General features: G+C 40.2%; 1 protein-coding gene across 5 annotated transcripts in view; it reads right to left on the reverse strand.

The window, feature by feature from the left end:
• The window catches only part of fhod1 (formin homology 2 domain containing 1), a 329870-nt gene that overhangs the window by 59032 nt on the left and 253825 nt on the right, over positions 1–17013 (reverse strand). For 3 of the 5 annotated variants that reach the window (XM_080187104.1, XM_080187103.1, XM_080187102.1), the window contains exons 11-12: positions 3536–3640; positions 2086–2193 (exon numbers count right to left, since the gene is read on the reverse strand). In XM_080187104.1, the coding sequence (XP_080043230.1) occupies positions 2086–2193; positions 3536–3640 (213 nt within the window). The remainder of the gene's footprint in view (positions 1–2085; positions 2194–3535; positions 3641–17013) is intronic. The other 2 variants (XM_080187106.1, XM_080187105.1) reach the window with 1 other exon arrangement.

Consider the following 17013-nt stretch of genomic DNA (forward strand, 5'->3'; position numbering starts at 1 on the left):
ACTGCAGGTCCTGAGGAGTAGATACACCCACAATGCTGTTAGGGAGAGAGTTCCAGGATTTTGACCCAGCCATGTTGAAGGATCGGCAATATATTTCCAAATGAGGATGTTGAGTGACTTGAAAGAAAACTTTCAGGTGTTGTGTTCCCTGGTACCTGCTGCTCTTGTCCTCATGAGTTTGGAAAGTGCTGCCTAAGGAGCCTTGGCGAGTTCCTGCAGTGCATCTCGTAGATGATACACACGGCTGTCACAGTTCATCAGTGCTGAGGGATTTCATGTTTGTGGCAGGGGTACCAATCAAATGGGCTGTTTTGTTTTGGATGGTGTTGAGCTTCTTGAGTGTTATTGGAGCTGCACTCATCCAGGCAAGTGGAGAATATTCCATCATACTCCTGACTTCCACCTTGTAGATGGTTGACAGGCTTTGGGTAATCAGGAGGTGAGTTACTCAGTGCAGGATTCCTGGCCTCTGATCTGCTCTTGTAGCCACGGTATTTATATGGCCAGCCCAGTTAAGTTTCTGGTCAATGCTAACCCCCCAGGAAGTTACTAACATCTGGAGGCTTGTGCCAAAATCAAGAGAGCTATCCCACAGACTAGTCAAACAACAGCCTGATACAATCATACTTGTGGAATCATACCTTTCAACATCCTAGATATCAGCATCACCATCCCGAGGTACATCCCGTGCTACCAACAGGACAGACCCAGCAGAGGTGGGAGCAGTGATATACAGTCTAGAGGGAGTTGACCTGGGAATCCACAACATCGACTATGCATCCCACAAAGCCTCAAACATCAGAAAGAAAACATCCTGCTTATTACCACGTACTGTTCACTTCAGCTGATGAATCAGTTCTGCTCCATGTTGAGCATCACTTGGAGGAATCACTGAGGGTGGCAAAGGTGCAGAATTTACTCTGGGTGGGGGACTTCAATATCCATCACCAAGCATGACTCAGTAGTACCATCTCAGACCAAGCCCTAAGGGGAGATAGCTGTTAGACTGCGGCAGGTGGTGAAGGAACCAACAAGAGGGAAAAACCTACTTGACCTCATCCTTAACAGGCTACCTGTCAAGATGCATACGTCCATGACAGTATCAGCAGGAGTGATCAATGCATAGTCCTTGTGGAGACAAAATCCCAGCTTCATATTCAGGATACTCTCTATCATATTGTGGACTACCACCATAATAAGTGGGATGGACTTTGAACAGATCTAGCAACTCAAAAGTAGGCATCCATAAGGTGCTGTGAGCCATCATCAGCAGCAGAATTGTATAATAGCCCCCCACTGTACACCTACCATCAAGCTGGGAGATCTGTGCAAAAGAGAAGACTGATCACAGATGCCAGTCTTCTTCACATGATATCAAGAAATGACTGAAGGCATTGGATACTGCAAAATCTATTGGCCCTGACAACATTAGGCAATATTACTTTGAAACTTGTGTTCCAGCACTTCTCTCACCCCTGGTCAGACTGTTCCAGTACAGCTACAATACTATCTGGCAATGTGGAAAATTCCCCAAGTACGTCCTCCCTACAAAAATCAGGACAAATCCAACCCAGCCAATCAGTCTACTCTCAATCTTCAGCAAAGTGATGGAAGGAGTTGCAGCAGTGCTATTGAGCCGCATTTACTCAGCTATAACATGCTCACTGAAGCTGAGTTTGCTAGGGCTACTCATCATGACCTTCACTGTCATTGGATGAAAATCTTGGAACTCCCTCCTTAACAGCATTTACTGTGGCTGCACTTACACCACACGGACCGCAGAGGGACAAGGCAGCAACTTACCACCACCTTTTCAAGGGCAATTAGATTTGGGCAATAAACATTTTGGGCAATAAACATTATGCCCACATCCCATGGAAGAAGTTTAGCAATGAGATAATATCGTAAACAAGGTATCGTCCAGTGAAAATTATGCCAGGGAGTCCATATGACTGATGATAAAATTGTGAATATTTAAAATTCCACCATTATTTCATTTATTCCACTTTTGTCAAAATGAATTTTTATATACTAAACATCGACATCCAAATTTAACAATCAAGTCTTGACACAGCTCTGACTTACTTGAAAATACTTCTTTCTCCAGGACCTGGTTTCATTGTTTTCTCCTCTGAAGGTGACTTTAGCACATCCGGCTTACCGAACGATGAACTTAATTTTCTAGGAGCAAGACTGTGGGCAGAATAAAGGTCAACTTTTTAAAAATTCAGGCACACCATATCAAGGGTTCATTTAAAACAAAACGTATTAAGATGTCCTGATGTTGTCACAGAGAAGCCCTGCACTGATCTTTCCAATGCTGCCAAATTCAAAAATTAAGCCAATGTCGACAGTGTCTGCAGACTAAACAACTTCCTGTCAGTTTCTATACATCAGTAGCAGGCTGATACCCTCTGAGTCACTGCAATGGTGCAGGAGTTAAGAGTTACTTTTCTCTGAAGCAGGAAAGCAATTTCTATATGTGGCATTTTCCAGTTTTGGTAAAGACCACTCCCCCATGGTGGGTTCCCCAGCCCTATTTCTGCCAATGCACGTTGACACAGACTTTAGAAAGCCTACCTCTGGTAAAATTTTATTTTAATATGTTAAGGAGAAAAAACTTAGGGATGTACCATAACTGTTAAATAACAGCATTAAAATCTAGTAGTTCAATATATATTGAATTTATGCATCACATATGACTTGACTAATATGACAAACACCAAAGTGGAAAAAAAAGCATTTACCTGGACAGGGGTACATTTTTCAGGATGAATATTATGAACCAGCACTTAGAAAATCAATGTCTAAAATGATATACAGGCCACAAAAATTATAGACATATGTAAATTGAATCATAAGGATGTATAGGGTTGAACTCAACAATTTTACTGAAAGAAAAATAGGCAACGAAAACCACTTTTGCATTCAGTGAGTATTTTTTTTGCTATGATTGTTGACAGGAGGAATTTTATTTCTTCATTGACATTGTCAGAAGATTAACGATGTTTGTAATTTGATTAGTTTACTTTTATTTGAGTTGTATTGCTATTGCCTCAGCAGGCCACCATATTGAACATAGATGGGCCAAATGGAGCAATAGGAAGAAAGAGCTTATAGTTTGAAACCACCTGGAGAGAGAGAATCAAATTCTGTGCTCCTGGAAAACCATAGGAAATAAGAAACTGTTAAACAACTTGTTTTTAAGACCAAACTCATTAAAGAACACTAAAGTAACAGAACAACTCCAAGGCATTTGACCAAATTAAATCTAAATTCAGGTCATTATCCACTGGTTTACCCTACACAAACTTCAGGTCTCTCCTCTTTTGAAGAGTGGCTCTACCCAACTACATGAGGAATGTTAATCAGCAGTAAATAACAGATCAGCTTTTTTGGGTCTATTACTGGCACTTATGGTGTTTGGAATATAAAACCAATTTCTGGAGTTAACAGAACTCCCTGAACTCATCATCTTTGGTAGAAAATGAGACACTGGGAACATTCAAACTCACAATACAAAAATAACACGAACCTGGTGGGGTTTAGGGAGCGCTCATCTGATGCTTGATTAGCAAGCCCAGTCCTTGATGGAAAGGTGAAAGAAGTTGCTGCATAATAACTGGTGTATGAAGGAGCCCTGGTAAAGGACCAGAGATGTAAGATAAAGATGTAGGCAAAGAGCTGAAGAAACAAGCTGTGCAATATTAGTATAGACTGCATGCTAAACAAGCCATTAAATTTGTTAAATATTTCAATCAGAAGCGTGAGTAACTGATATGTTTCAATGATGCAAATAATCTGCATTTCATACAGACTGAATGAAGGCTTTAAATGCACTGCTTAATGCAGGTAATTCATCTTTCAAAAGATAGTTCAGAAGTTACAGAGGAGAATATTTTGCTCTTATACATTAGCGATAGTAAAATCAGTTTTAAGGCACAAGAGAAGAAATTGTTGTATGATCCATTTGTGTGAAGGTAGTTTAAAGAATTCAAGATCTAGTCTTCAAAGGATCGATGAGATACATGGGTGGGTTTTGTGGTTGGGCGTTCCCAGCACAAATCGACATTTACAGAAATGCCTCATCAGAAAATCGCAATTCAGAGATGCCTGATTTTCTGTCTGCTTCACGTAATGGACACAAACTCCCACAATTTCCAAACCAATGTTCTCTGTAAGCAGCATGTGCACCTTACTGTTGAATAAATCTGACCAATCTCAAAAGATAAAAGCTGCCATTCCCTCAATGCTGAAAATACTGTCCCAAGTACTGTCTTAACAAATTTTAACCTTTTGACCAGCAGAGATCATTTTAAAGAGCATTTCAATTTTGATTTTGTCAAAGGTCTGACTATGAGGAACCAGCAGAGAGTCACTGGAGATCTTGCTCATCTTCTCATTTATACAAATGATATGCTGAACTCATAAAAGACTGGTTTAGTCCATGGAGATCACCCAATTAAATGGGCGAGAGCTTTCTTCATTACAGTCAGTCATTACTTAACTCAGTTGTTCTCTATGGCATTGGATAGATTTTTTTTTAAAATCAAACCTTTTCCATGGACATTCTTCTTTGGGCATGGTTAAGAATTTTTGAAAGCAGATGTGGAGCAAAACCAGCCAAGAAGGCCCATTCAATGGAATGGGGAATGTCTTTGTTTCCTGACACTCGGTTGTAAATCCGTTTGTTGCATACTTACTTTCTGTACTGATACACTTCATATGCCACTCATAATGGCTCGTGGCTGAACCTCTACAATGATCCTGATTACCTGCCTGACTCACATTACCATCCAACAAGAATTACTATGAAAAGAGAGGGTCTGCAATATTCTGAATTTCAAACCCAATTTAGCTGGTGGCTACTTCCATATTTCCAACTATTCCCTTTGTGTGAAGTGGTGGAGTGATTAACAGGCAGACAGGCCATAAAGTGATTACCTTTCCACAGCCATTACCGTCATCAATATAGTTACTGGGGTGGTTAGTCTTGCACAGCGGGAGAGACTTTGGTGCTGTCACCATTGAAGATGAGGGGCCATGCACATTGAGCATATAGGCACATTCCCAGCTTGTTGTCAGCCTAAAATTCAGTGTGGAGTACTTGTCTTCACTCACGAAGACTGGTGTAAAGTGGTTCAAACGCTGCACCTTCAGACCCAGAGGCCAGAATACTACTACTAAGCCAAAGGCTTGCTGCAATATTAGCTGGTGTACCTCAATCACGTAATTTCATTAACAATCTGCCTGCATCTCTAGTCACCAGATTCATTTCACATTGCTAGCAATATTTGTCAAATTAATTTCAAGGTGTATATTTGTATATCACAATTATATACGGAGAATATATATGTAGGATGCTGGGTAATGCATACTACAGTTTGCCACAATGTAACAGCCAGTCCATTACACAATAACACAGGAATGGGAAATCTGCGCTTTGAGACTAGAAGTGATCTTGGGGAAAGAAGAGCTGGTAATCTATCCAAAAGCTAAGATTGATGCAGCAGCCATGAAAAGCATACATATCTCCTATACAAGTGTGTATACCAATGTAATGTTTTATGCTGTATGTATGTGTACACTAGCTACCAAATGTGTACACTAGCTACCAAGTTTTCTCTGATGATCAACAGTTAAGAGTGTTGGCAGAAAATCATGCAGACATTCCAACAACAAAGACCCAATTTATGGTACAATGTACATGAGAGTGCACCCTCATTTATCTCTTTGCAAAATTGCTTTGCTTGCTGCTGTTGCATTGGGAACAGATGTGCCACTCCACTCGGTATCCACATCTTCCACTAATACATGCAAGGTTTCCCCACTGCTGACATCATCATTCTGTGTCTGTTGTCCCCTCCCACCCCTCACCATTTCACCACTATGTCCTTTCTGATCCCTCGCCGTCCTCTCGCTGCCTCTCTTGACTTGAGTCCCCTCCCTCATGAACCTCTCTGCTACTCACCTCTTTCCTCACCCCACGTTTGCCATGCTTGCTACTGCACTGTCAACCCCTTACAGCCCTTCTCCTTTCCCTCAGCAGGCCAGGCGGAGACAAGGGGTTAGGAGAGGGGCTAGGAATGGGCAGCAGGGGGGCTGGATGGACTGCAGCAAGGGGCTGGGAGAGAAGGGTAGTGAGGGACTGAGAAGCTGGGTGATGAGTGGAGCAGCCAAAGCTCAGGAGTGAGTGCTGAGCCAGAGGCAATGTGGGTTTGAGAGGCAGCAAGCAGATGGCGAGCAGAAGCCTCACCAATGGAGAAACTACACATATGCTGGCTGACACTGAGCGAGATTACATTCCTGTGTGGAAGCAGGAGTACAAAATAAACTAACAAAAGAATAATTTCAATGGTCAATACATTTAGTAAATTCCAATCTAGGGATAGAAACAGCTGCCAGAACTCCTGCGGCAGTGTGGTGAATAAAGACACTACCTGGTGGGATACAAAGCCACAGAGGGCATCAGGCATGATTTTCAATCCTCAGCAGGGGAAGCAGGAGATGCTCTGAAAAAACAGAGACTGATACGTTGGAATTCTACCGCCTTGCCAGCCATGGAATCGGAACGGGTGAGGGGCGGACAACAGAAATATTCGTTGATCTCGGGCAGGAATGTCCAGTCTCGCTCAAATGAGGCTGCAAAATCTGATATAGTATATGGAGAAAAAAAGACTGTCCACCAAATTTTTGTAATGATTACAAAATCAAGCTGAATGCTTACTACACAAGTCTTCAGAGGCGTCAGTTAAGCGATAGCAGAGTGTATGACATACTCACAAAATTTTGATTGAAACCTTCAGTACATCATACAATGTCAATTAAATGTCAGCTTTTCAAAAACTTGTACTGATAGATTTGTGCTATAAATTGAATTTACAGCTGCTTTTGAAAAGAAAACATATTGGTTGTCTTATTGCTTTACGAGGATCAATACAATCTCGACCATTAAGTCATCAATAATGCCAGAAGTTCTGTACTTCTGATGTCATTAATTCAAGATTCCATCTGCCCTTTGAAGAGCTGCGGTGTTCTATCTTGTGTTTTGGTCAGTATTTATATTTCAGTCAACATCGGCCTTGTCACATTGCTTGCACCTTGCCTTGTACAAATTGGCCAGTGTGATTGTACTTTAAAGCACTTTGGGTTGTTCTGAGGTGAAAAGTATTATTTGAATGCAAGTCTTTCTTTCTTATACTGTGAAATTGTAAAACACTGCACACCTATCCTGGGTAGAGTTAACAGAGAAATAGCGGCTTGTAGTAAAAAGCATTTGCTGCTGAATTAAGCAAACATCTAAATACAGGCCTATTTTTTTTTACTCGAGTTGAAGGAAAGAAAATCTTTCCACCTTCAGTTTCTGTGATGACTACGTGGAAATGTTAGCCAATCATCGACATTTTTCCCACAGAGGTATCTACTTGCTGTAGGGGAGGATTTGATCTGCCTCCATAAACTTGATGACTGCTCGTCTGCTTCCTATAATCCTGGACTATAGGAAATGAATAACATCGTGACTGCAGACCAAAAAACTAATACTTAATGCTTTCATGTGTAAATTATCATGCATGATAAAGATGGGAAATACAGCTACCCACATATCAGCATGAAACTACACACTGTACCTAATTTATGAGGGGACTCAATGTAAACACATACCAATACTTCACCATAGATCACTGATTCTGACCTTCTTAAAATTAATTGAATATTTCTATCTCACAAAAGCCAATTCAATTAAAAAATTAAAGTTTGCCAATTTTAAAAAAGTCTTAAAAATAAACTATATGATTTTTTTGCCCTCTTGGATGAATGTGAAATATCCCATTACAATATCGCTGCAAAGGGAGTTCTGGGAGCTAGATGGTAGGTTGAAAAGCAGGACCTATAAAGGGTTATAATTTCAGGATTACTCCCTGTGCCTTGTGCCAGTGAGGCTAACGAATAGGAAGATAGTACAGTAAAATATGTGGCTAAACAGCAGGTGTTGGAGGGAGGGCTCCGGATATGGGGATCATTGGGACGTCTTCTAGGGCAGGTGGGACTTATACAACAACGGGTTGCACCTAAACGATAGGGGCAACAAGATCTTGGCAGGGAGGTTTGCTAGTGTCACTCGAGAGGGTTTAAAGAAGTGTGGCAGGTGGGAACCAAAGCATTAGGTCATCAAGTGAAATGACCGAGGAGGAATTAGAGACTAAGGCCAGTAAGGCTGAGAGGAAGAACAGTCAGCGGCAAGTTACTGAATATGGCTGGACTAGCGGTCTGGAGTGTATTTGTTTCAATGCAAGGAATATGATGGGTAAGGGAGATGAACTTAGAGCTTGGATTGGTATATATAACTATGATGTTGTAGCTATTACAAAAACTTGGTTGAGAGAGGGACAAGACTGGCAGCTTAACATTCTGGGATTTAGATGTTTCAGGCATGATAGAGAGAGATGCAAATAAAGTTGGGAAGTTGCTTTACTGATTAGGGAGAATATTACAGCTGTACTGAGGGGGAACACCTTGGAGGGCTCATCCACCCAGGGCTTAGGGTGGAGCTCAGGATAGGAAGGGTGCACTCACTTTGATGGAGTTGTTCTACAGGCTTCCCAACAGCCAGCAGGAGATAGAGGAACAGGTATGTGGCAGATTAGTGGAAAAATGTAAAAACAACATTATTGTGGTGGGTGATTTTAACTTCCCCTATATTTGCTGAGAATCCCTTAGTGCCAGGGGCTTGGATGGGGGAGGGGGGAAGAGGGGGTGATTTGTTAGATGTGTTTGGGAGGATTTCTTGAAACAAAATGTAAATAGTCCAACTAGGGAAAGGACAATATCAGCCAGGTGTTTGAAGTTTCAGCGGTGGAGCATTTTGGAAACACTGACATAATTTAACAAGTTTTAAATTACTTATTGATAAGGATAAGATTATCCTGGGGTGAAAGCACTAAACTGGGGGAAGGCTAACTATGCTAATATTAGGTAGGAATGGGAGAATATCTTTTGGGGCTGGTTGTTTTAGGGAAATGCCCACATCTGTCATGTAGGTATCTTTTAAAGGCAAGTTGACTAGAGTTCAGGACCAACATATTCCTGTGAAAATGAAGGATAACGATGGCAAGATTTGAGAACCTTGGATTACAAGAGAAATTGTAAGCTCAGTCAAAAAGAAAAAGGAATAATACATAAGGTTTAGGACACTGAAGACAGATGGAGCCCTCGAAGAACATAAAGAAAGCAGAAGATAAGTTAAACAAGCAGTTAGGAGGGCTATAAAAGGTCATGAGATGTCCTTGGAAAACAATATTAAGGAAAATCTCAATGCATTTTATATGTGCATCAGGAGCAAGAGGGTAATTAGGAAAAAGTAGGTTCACTCAAAAACAATGGAGGGAATTAATGCATGGAGCAGGAGAAAGAGTGAGGTCCTTATCGAGTACTTTGCATCAGTGTTTACAAAGGAGAATGACATGGTGGATGGTGAGTGTAGACGGGGGGTATATTGACATTCTAGGGCATGTCGATATAAAAAAGGTGGTGTTGGGTGTTTTGAAAAGTATTAAGGTAAACAAGTCCCTATGATCTGATGGGATCGACCCCAGAATACTGAGGGAGGTGAAGGAGAAAATTGCTGGGGCCTTGTACAAAATCTTTGTATCCTATTTAGTCATAGGCAAAGACCCAGAGGACTGGAGATTGGACAATGTTGTTCCTTTGTTAAGAAAGACAACAGGGATAATCTGAGAAATTACACGTCGGTGAGTTTACAACAGTGGTAGAGAAATTATTGGAGACAATTCCTAGGGACAGGATTTACTCATATTCGTAAAAATATGGATTTATTAGCAATAGACAGTATGGCTTTGTGCCGGGGAGGGCACGTCTCACAAACTTGAATGCATTTTTTTTGCGAGAGTGACAAAGATTATTGATAGGGGCAGGGTGGTGGATGTTGTCTACATGGACTTTCGCAAAGCCTTTGACAAAATCCCTCATGGTAGACTGATACAGAGGATGAAGTCACAAGGACACACAGTGAGCTGATAAAATGGATACAGAACTTGGTCATAGGAGACAGAGTAGCAATGGAAGGATGTTTTTCTGACTGGAGATCTGTGACAAGCGTTGTTCCGCAAGGATCAGTGCTGGAACCCCTGTTATTTGGAGGAGAATGTAGATGGCCTGATTAGTAAGTTTGTGAACAACACAAAGATTGGGGGAGCTGTGGATGGAGAGCAGGATTGCCAAAGGATACAGCACGCTTTAGACAGGCTGGAGACTTGCACAGAGAAATGACAGATTTAATCCAGACAAATACAAAGTGATGCATTTTGGAAGGTCTAATAAAGAAGAGAAGTATACAGTAAATGGCAGAACCCTTAGAAACATTAGCATACAGAGGGGTCTAGACATAAAGGTCCATGGTTCCCTGAAAGTGGCAATGCAAATGGATAAGATGGTTAAGACGACATCTGGCATGCTTACTTTCATCAGTTGGGGCACAGAACATAAAAACTGGCAAGTTATGTTGAGACTGCATAGAACTTTAGTTAGACCATATTAGGAATATTGTGTACAGTTCTAGTCGCCACACTACCAGAAGGATGTGAAGACTTTGGAGAAGGTACAGAAAGGGTTTACCAGGATGTTGCCTGGTTTGGAGGGTATTAGCAACGAGGAGAGATTGGACAAACTTGGTTTGTTTTCACTTGAATACTGAAGGCTCAGGGAGGATAGAAGTTTACAAAATTATGAAAGGCGTGGATAGAATGGATAGAGTCTTTTTCTCAGAGCAGAAATGTCAATTACATGGGGACATAGGTTTAAGATAAAAGGGGAAAGTTTAAAGGAGATATGAGAGTTAAGTTTTTTTACACAGAAGGTTGTTAATTGCCTGGAATGCACTGCTAGAGGAAGTGGTAGAAACAGATACAATAGCAATGTTTAAGAGGCATCTTGACAGTTACATGAATAGGTAGGGAATAGAGCAATACAGACCAAAAGGTCTTTAGTTTAGAAAGGTGTCACGTGTCTCCACTGGCTTGGTGGGCTGAAGGGCTTCTTCCTGTTCTGTACAATTTTTTGTTTGACACCATTGTGAAAAAGACCATGGAGTTTTGCTTTGGTGCCCTGACCAATATTTATCCACCAAGTAACATCACCAAAAAGTCAGAGTTGTTTGTGGGGCTTTACTATCCATGAACTAGTTTCATTAGCATACATCACATCATCAGCTACATTTCAAAAGTGCTTAATTGGCTGTAATTTGGAAGGAGCTGAGTTTATAGAAATGTAAATCTTTAATTTGCTTCAACAAAGCTCGCAGCATTTTCTTCAATGGGTGGACCACTGTGCCATCTTGGGAAAAATGCTTATTTTCTGATAGAATACATTAATCAACATCAATGACAAAACTAATAGCTGCCAGCAAACAATGGGTACCCAGAATACTCATAATTTGCCCTACAGCACAAGCTGATCGATGTTATAGGCCAGGCTTATCCAATGTGCAGCCAAAGGCCAAATGTGACTCTCAAAGTCCCTCTCTCTGGCCCCTGAAACCAGTTTGTAACATGCCAGCCAAACAGGTAAGTTTAAGTGGGAGAATCACATTACGGGGATTGCTGCTGCTCTCCACAACAGGCCATTTCTTTCCAATGTTTGCCTTTGATAGCTCATCAGTTCTAGACTGCCTCTGAGTACACCATGTAAGTCATTTCAAAAGGATGGAACATAGTTTTCTCCTCATGTTCTCCCTGTCCCGGGTGAGATATAAGGTCACGGGAACATGGTTCACCCTGTTTTCACTTCCATAACATTCTTTCAGTTTATTGTTACTGTTGGAACGTTTTTGATAAGAGGAATATACGATCATTGTGTAGAAAAACAATTTAAAAACTGACTTAGGCACATTAGACAATGAAACTCTATTTACTAGGCCTTAAAATGCCTGGTTTTATATTGAATATAAATAACCAATAGATTAACCTCAGAGAGTTCAGGCCTGTTGTCAATTTATGAAGACAATTTATTAGTGCCAATTCTGGCTCAAGCTTATCTATTTAATCAGCTTTCAGAAGGTTTAGAATTATTTTGTTTGAAGTAACCCTTTGTGCCTTCAATTTCTAATCTCCCTTCATGAACAACAATGATCACAATTTAATTAATGTATAACATTTCTAGTATCAAAACAAGTTAATTATTTCCTATGGTGATCTGTCTAGCTGTCAAATTAATAAATTTACAAGCCGCCTACAGTTATAAGTTAAAATTACAAGATCCTTAATTTACTGCAGATTTTGATGGAAACCAGAGTGATTTTTTTTCTCTCACTGACAATGAACAGGCACTGGTAATGTCTGGAGAAAATAGGACTGAGGACCTTCCAGGAAGCTGGAGGATGCTGGATGAAAGACTGATCCTGACTGGCTGCAGAGTGTAGCAAGTACTTAATTGGTCAACATTTCAGTGCGGTTCCGAGAGTGCTGCATGTCTTATGGATGAGACGTTGGAACAAGGTCCCTTCAGCCCTTGCAGGTGGAATTTAAAAAAAAAAATCACACTGCACCATTTAAAGCAAGGGATTCTTCCTGGTGCCCTGCCCAACATTCATCCCTCAGCCAATATGCAAAACAGATGATTTAGTTGTGGGAGCTTGTTTTGATTTATGATTTGCTCATGTTGAAGATATAATGGAAATGCAAATTGTTGTTGTGTTGGAGCTGAAAAAGCAATAGGGATAAATGACTGATTAAGAATATCGCTCATCAGTAAAAGACATGTTTCACACCTATTATGGCATTGTTCGCTTTTTAAACATACATTTATCAGATTTCTGTCCACCTGTGTAACTCTACATTTTGAAGTTTGAATTCTTTAGTTTGCTTTCATTGATTTCTAACTCTCCAGATGCTTATTTTCTTTGCTGCCAGGTTAATTAACTCAATTGGCTGGATGGTCGGTTAGTGACGCAGAGTGATGCCAACAGGTTCAATTCCCATAGCAACTGAGGTTATTTATGAAGGCTCCACCTTCTCAACCTTGACCCTCACTTGAGGTGTGGTGGCCCTCAGGTTAATCACCAACAGTCAGCCTATGGTCATCTGGGACTATGGTGACTTTTGTCTAATTCACAAGAAGCCTAGTTTCCTATTCACATCCAATTTAGGATTAGGATAAATTCTGTTGCATGATACAATGCTTTGAGGTAACCCAGTTACCAGTGACGTGGTGTAACATCTTCCATTAGTCAGGTAGACCTCAACTTTATGTGATAGTGTGAAACAGGTAATAGCATCTACTTGTTTTTTACTTCTCTCATATTATTTCAATTGATAGCAACAGAAATAAAGTTTGGTGAGATGTGAAATGGGCAGCCAATCTGCTGCCACCAATTTTACAAATCTCACAAAGTCAGGATTACCTCCAGGGAATGAAAACATGAGGTGGAAGGAGAGAATTTCTCTTTCTGAACAGTTATTCACAGACTCAATGAACATTGCAATGGAACAGCCAGTAGCAAATTCTACCTGGGATGAAAACAGAGAATGATATGGTTCACGAACCAGGAGGAACACAGAAATTCCAGCCCTTGTGCAAGGAGTTCAAAGTACTGAGTACCGAATAGCCAATGTGATTTTCAACTTAAATGCCTTTTCCAATCATATTAGATTTGCAGATGTGATTTCACAATGTTTCACACAACTAAAAGAAAAATGGTTTGTCAGATACTTTCACACATTGCACTCAGATCAATGCCAATATGTTGTCCAACATCCAGAAGATAACCTTTGCTGCACTAAGAGTAAAGTGTATCTGGGGACATGATGATATCACATTGTCACTGTCATGTAAACCTCAGTATTTATTTTACCTTTAAATGCAGTATTCTTTAAAAAAAATCAATGCAAGATTTTATACATATAATTGCATGAAAAGTAATCGAGTCCCTAATTTTACTGTCTGTTTACTGCTTCAGGGCACAAGCTAAATTGCTCAATAAGTATTCAAGGAAAGATTTAGTTTAGGAACATAGTCCCATCACTCCACTTTTTCCCAAGAAAATACAAGGCAGCTAAAAAAAAACTTGCTATCCTTAAATAGAAATGCACAGCAAACAGTACATTAAACATTCAGAGAATGCGCTGTAAAGGAACCAGCTGATGGTGGGAGTTTAAGGGAAACTAAGTAAACTTCACAGTACCACTGAACTGGCAGAAAAAGCAGCTCCTGTTTAGTAAGAAATCAATTAAGTTAAATTAAAGAGACTTTCCTTGGTGCTTCAGAAAATAGAGTTAACAAAATGGTCAAAAGTCTGACTAACGCCAGTGTTTGGATTAAATTCAGAAAGATAAGCCCTGCTATTTGGAGATTAAAGTACTAATGAGGCATAATGAGAATGACATTGGCCCAGAATTTGCTTAAAGGGGGGAATCTAACAGTGTATCCTGGTAGTTAGACTTGCTCCTACGCTCTTCTGCTAAAGATATTTCCGCCCATGAGAGTTGCAGGAAGTGCGAGCTGATAATAATGCACTAACGGCAGCAGAACATCTGGGACCTTGGTGAACTAGGGGCCAAACAGTGTATCTCTTTAACCAATGAGATCAAAGCATTGATAAATAAACAGAGAAGAGACTGAACAGAAATGGCCAAATCAGATACAGAAAGAAAAAGTTAGAAAGGAAAAGAAATATTGCACTAATGGAGAAACACAAGGGACAGGAAGGAAAAGCAGGATTTTTTTAAAAAAGCTGACTGTTTTAAAATCTCCAGTCAGTTCACTACCTGAAGGAATGAGACGCCACTATTTAACTTGTTCACTTTCTCAGCCAGAGGTTAATTGCCAATTATCAACAACTATCACAATGCTACAAAAGGGTACTTACACTATCAATTAGAGACGTGTCATTCTCTATTGAGTTTAATGTGCAAATACAATATCATGACAATCACAGGGTGGTTAACCGTGTGATAGTGTCTTCTTACTGCACTGTAGATTTATTTACATTACATGGATTGCAGTGGTGAAGGTCGCTCTCTGCTGCTTTTCAATTTATTAAATTATTTTAATTTATTAAATTATTTTTGGATATGAGCATCACTGTTAAGGCCAGCACCTTCTCAGGGCAAATTGGGATGGTTAACAAATGCTGGCCTTAACAGTGATGCTCACATCCAAAAATAATTTAATAAATTAAAATGCAGCAGAGTTGCTCAGATTATTCAGCAAATTTGGTGATTCACAATTCATGCGGTATCAGTCCCTCATTAAAAGTGGCAAGTTGAATTACACATTAATAATGGTGTTCATTGTTCACACCCCATAATTCTCAGGAAATTCTAGGCTGATGTACAATTACTTGTATTTATAGAACACCTTTAACATAATAAAACATTCTAAGCCACCAATCTACTTGTTGTGAGTGTATTGGTAGGAGTGACTATCATACATTCCTTGTGGAGGAAAAGTGCTGTCTTCGCATTGAGGATGCTTGAAATGTGTGGCACTACCACTTTGTTAAATGGGAAAGAGTATGCATATGTCCCAGACACCATTATCCCCATGTCTGAGTATGTCCTATTCCACCAGCAGGACAGTCCCACCAGAAGTGGTGGCACAGTGGTAAAACATTGGAAGGGAGTTTTCTTGGGAGTCCTCAACTTGATTATTGTTCAATGTTCACAACTCCTTAGATACTGAAGCAGTCTGTGTCCACAGGCCAAAAAGCCTGAACAACATTCAGTATTAAGCTAGTAAGTTGCCAGTAACATCCATGCCACTCATGTTCCAGGCAATAGCCATCTTCAATAATAGAGAATCTAATCATCTCTCTATGACATACAGCAGCATTACTCCCACTATCCTGGGGATTTCCATTGACCAGAAACTGAACTGAGCCAGCCATATAAGTCCTGTAATGACAAGAACAGGTCAGAGGCCAGGAAATTTGCAATGATTTGCAATCTCCTGACTCCCCAAAACTATCTACCATTTATAAGGCACAAGTCAAAAGAGGAATATTCCCCACTTTCCTGGTTCAATGCAATTCCAATATTACTTAAGACGACAAAGACACCTACTTTACTGGCATCCCATCCACCACCTTTTACCTTTCACTCCCTTCATCACCAATTCACAGTGGCAGCAGTGTGTGTGCCATGTACAAGATGTTTTGCAGGAACTTACCAAGGTTTCTTCGACAGCCCTTCCAAACCTGTGACCTCTACCACCCAGAAGAATAAGGACAGCACTTTCTCCTCTAAACTACTCACCAACCTAACTTGAAACTATATCATTGTTCCTGCACTGTTGCTGGGTCAAAATCCTGGAACTCCCTTCCTAACAGCTGATTGTATCTACACCATAGGAGCTGCAGCAGTTCAAGAAAATGGATCATCATCACCTTCTCAAAAATGGACAACTGATGCTGGCCTTGCCAGTGACACTCACACCCTATGAAAGAAATAAAAAAAAAGACATGCAGCATTTCTGTATGATCTGCATGATGTAGTATTTCAATTTTAATTACAGCACTCTGTGATTAATAATCCATTTGAAAATGGAACCTTCAACCAAAAAGGTTTGAGAACACATGATTTACATGAAGGACAAAAGGATGCTTATGTGGACCTTCCTCAAATTACCATAAAACAATAACTTTCATTTCACTGTTATCTGAGAACGGCAAGGCTTGGAAAGACATAAAACCCAATTTAAGATTTCCAGATACAAAAGAAATGGTGCTACATTACTTTTGTGTTTTCAGGTTTGTTCTGTCCTCCTAATCACCATTAAGTTAACTTTCACCTTTCTGTAAGCTGCTACATTAGCCCCCTTGGGACTATTATTGAGCTGTGGTTTGGCAAGATACTGGTTAGTGTAAAGAGAAAAAAAATCTTAGCTCACACGAAGGGTCAGAGTCAGTGTCGATGATAGGTCGTGGTTTATCCCAACAAGTCACTGAGATTGTTCATGTTTATTACAACTGATAAAATAAACGGATTCACGATTCTCAAAGCA

This window comes from Carcharhinus amblyrhynchos, chromosome 4, assembly GCF_965287045.1.
Source record: "Carcharhinus amblyrhynchos chromosome 4, sCarAmb.v2.hapA, whole genome shotgun sequence".
Lineage (NCBI taxonomy): Eukaryota > Metazoa > Chordata > Chondrichthyes > Carcharhiniformes > Carcharhinidae > Carcharhinus > Carcharhinus amblyrhynchos.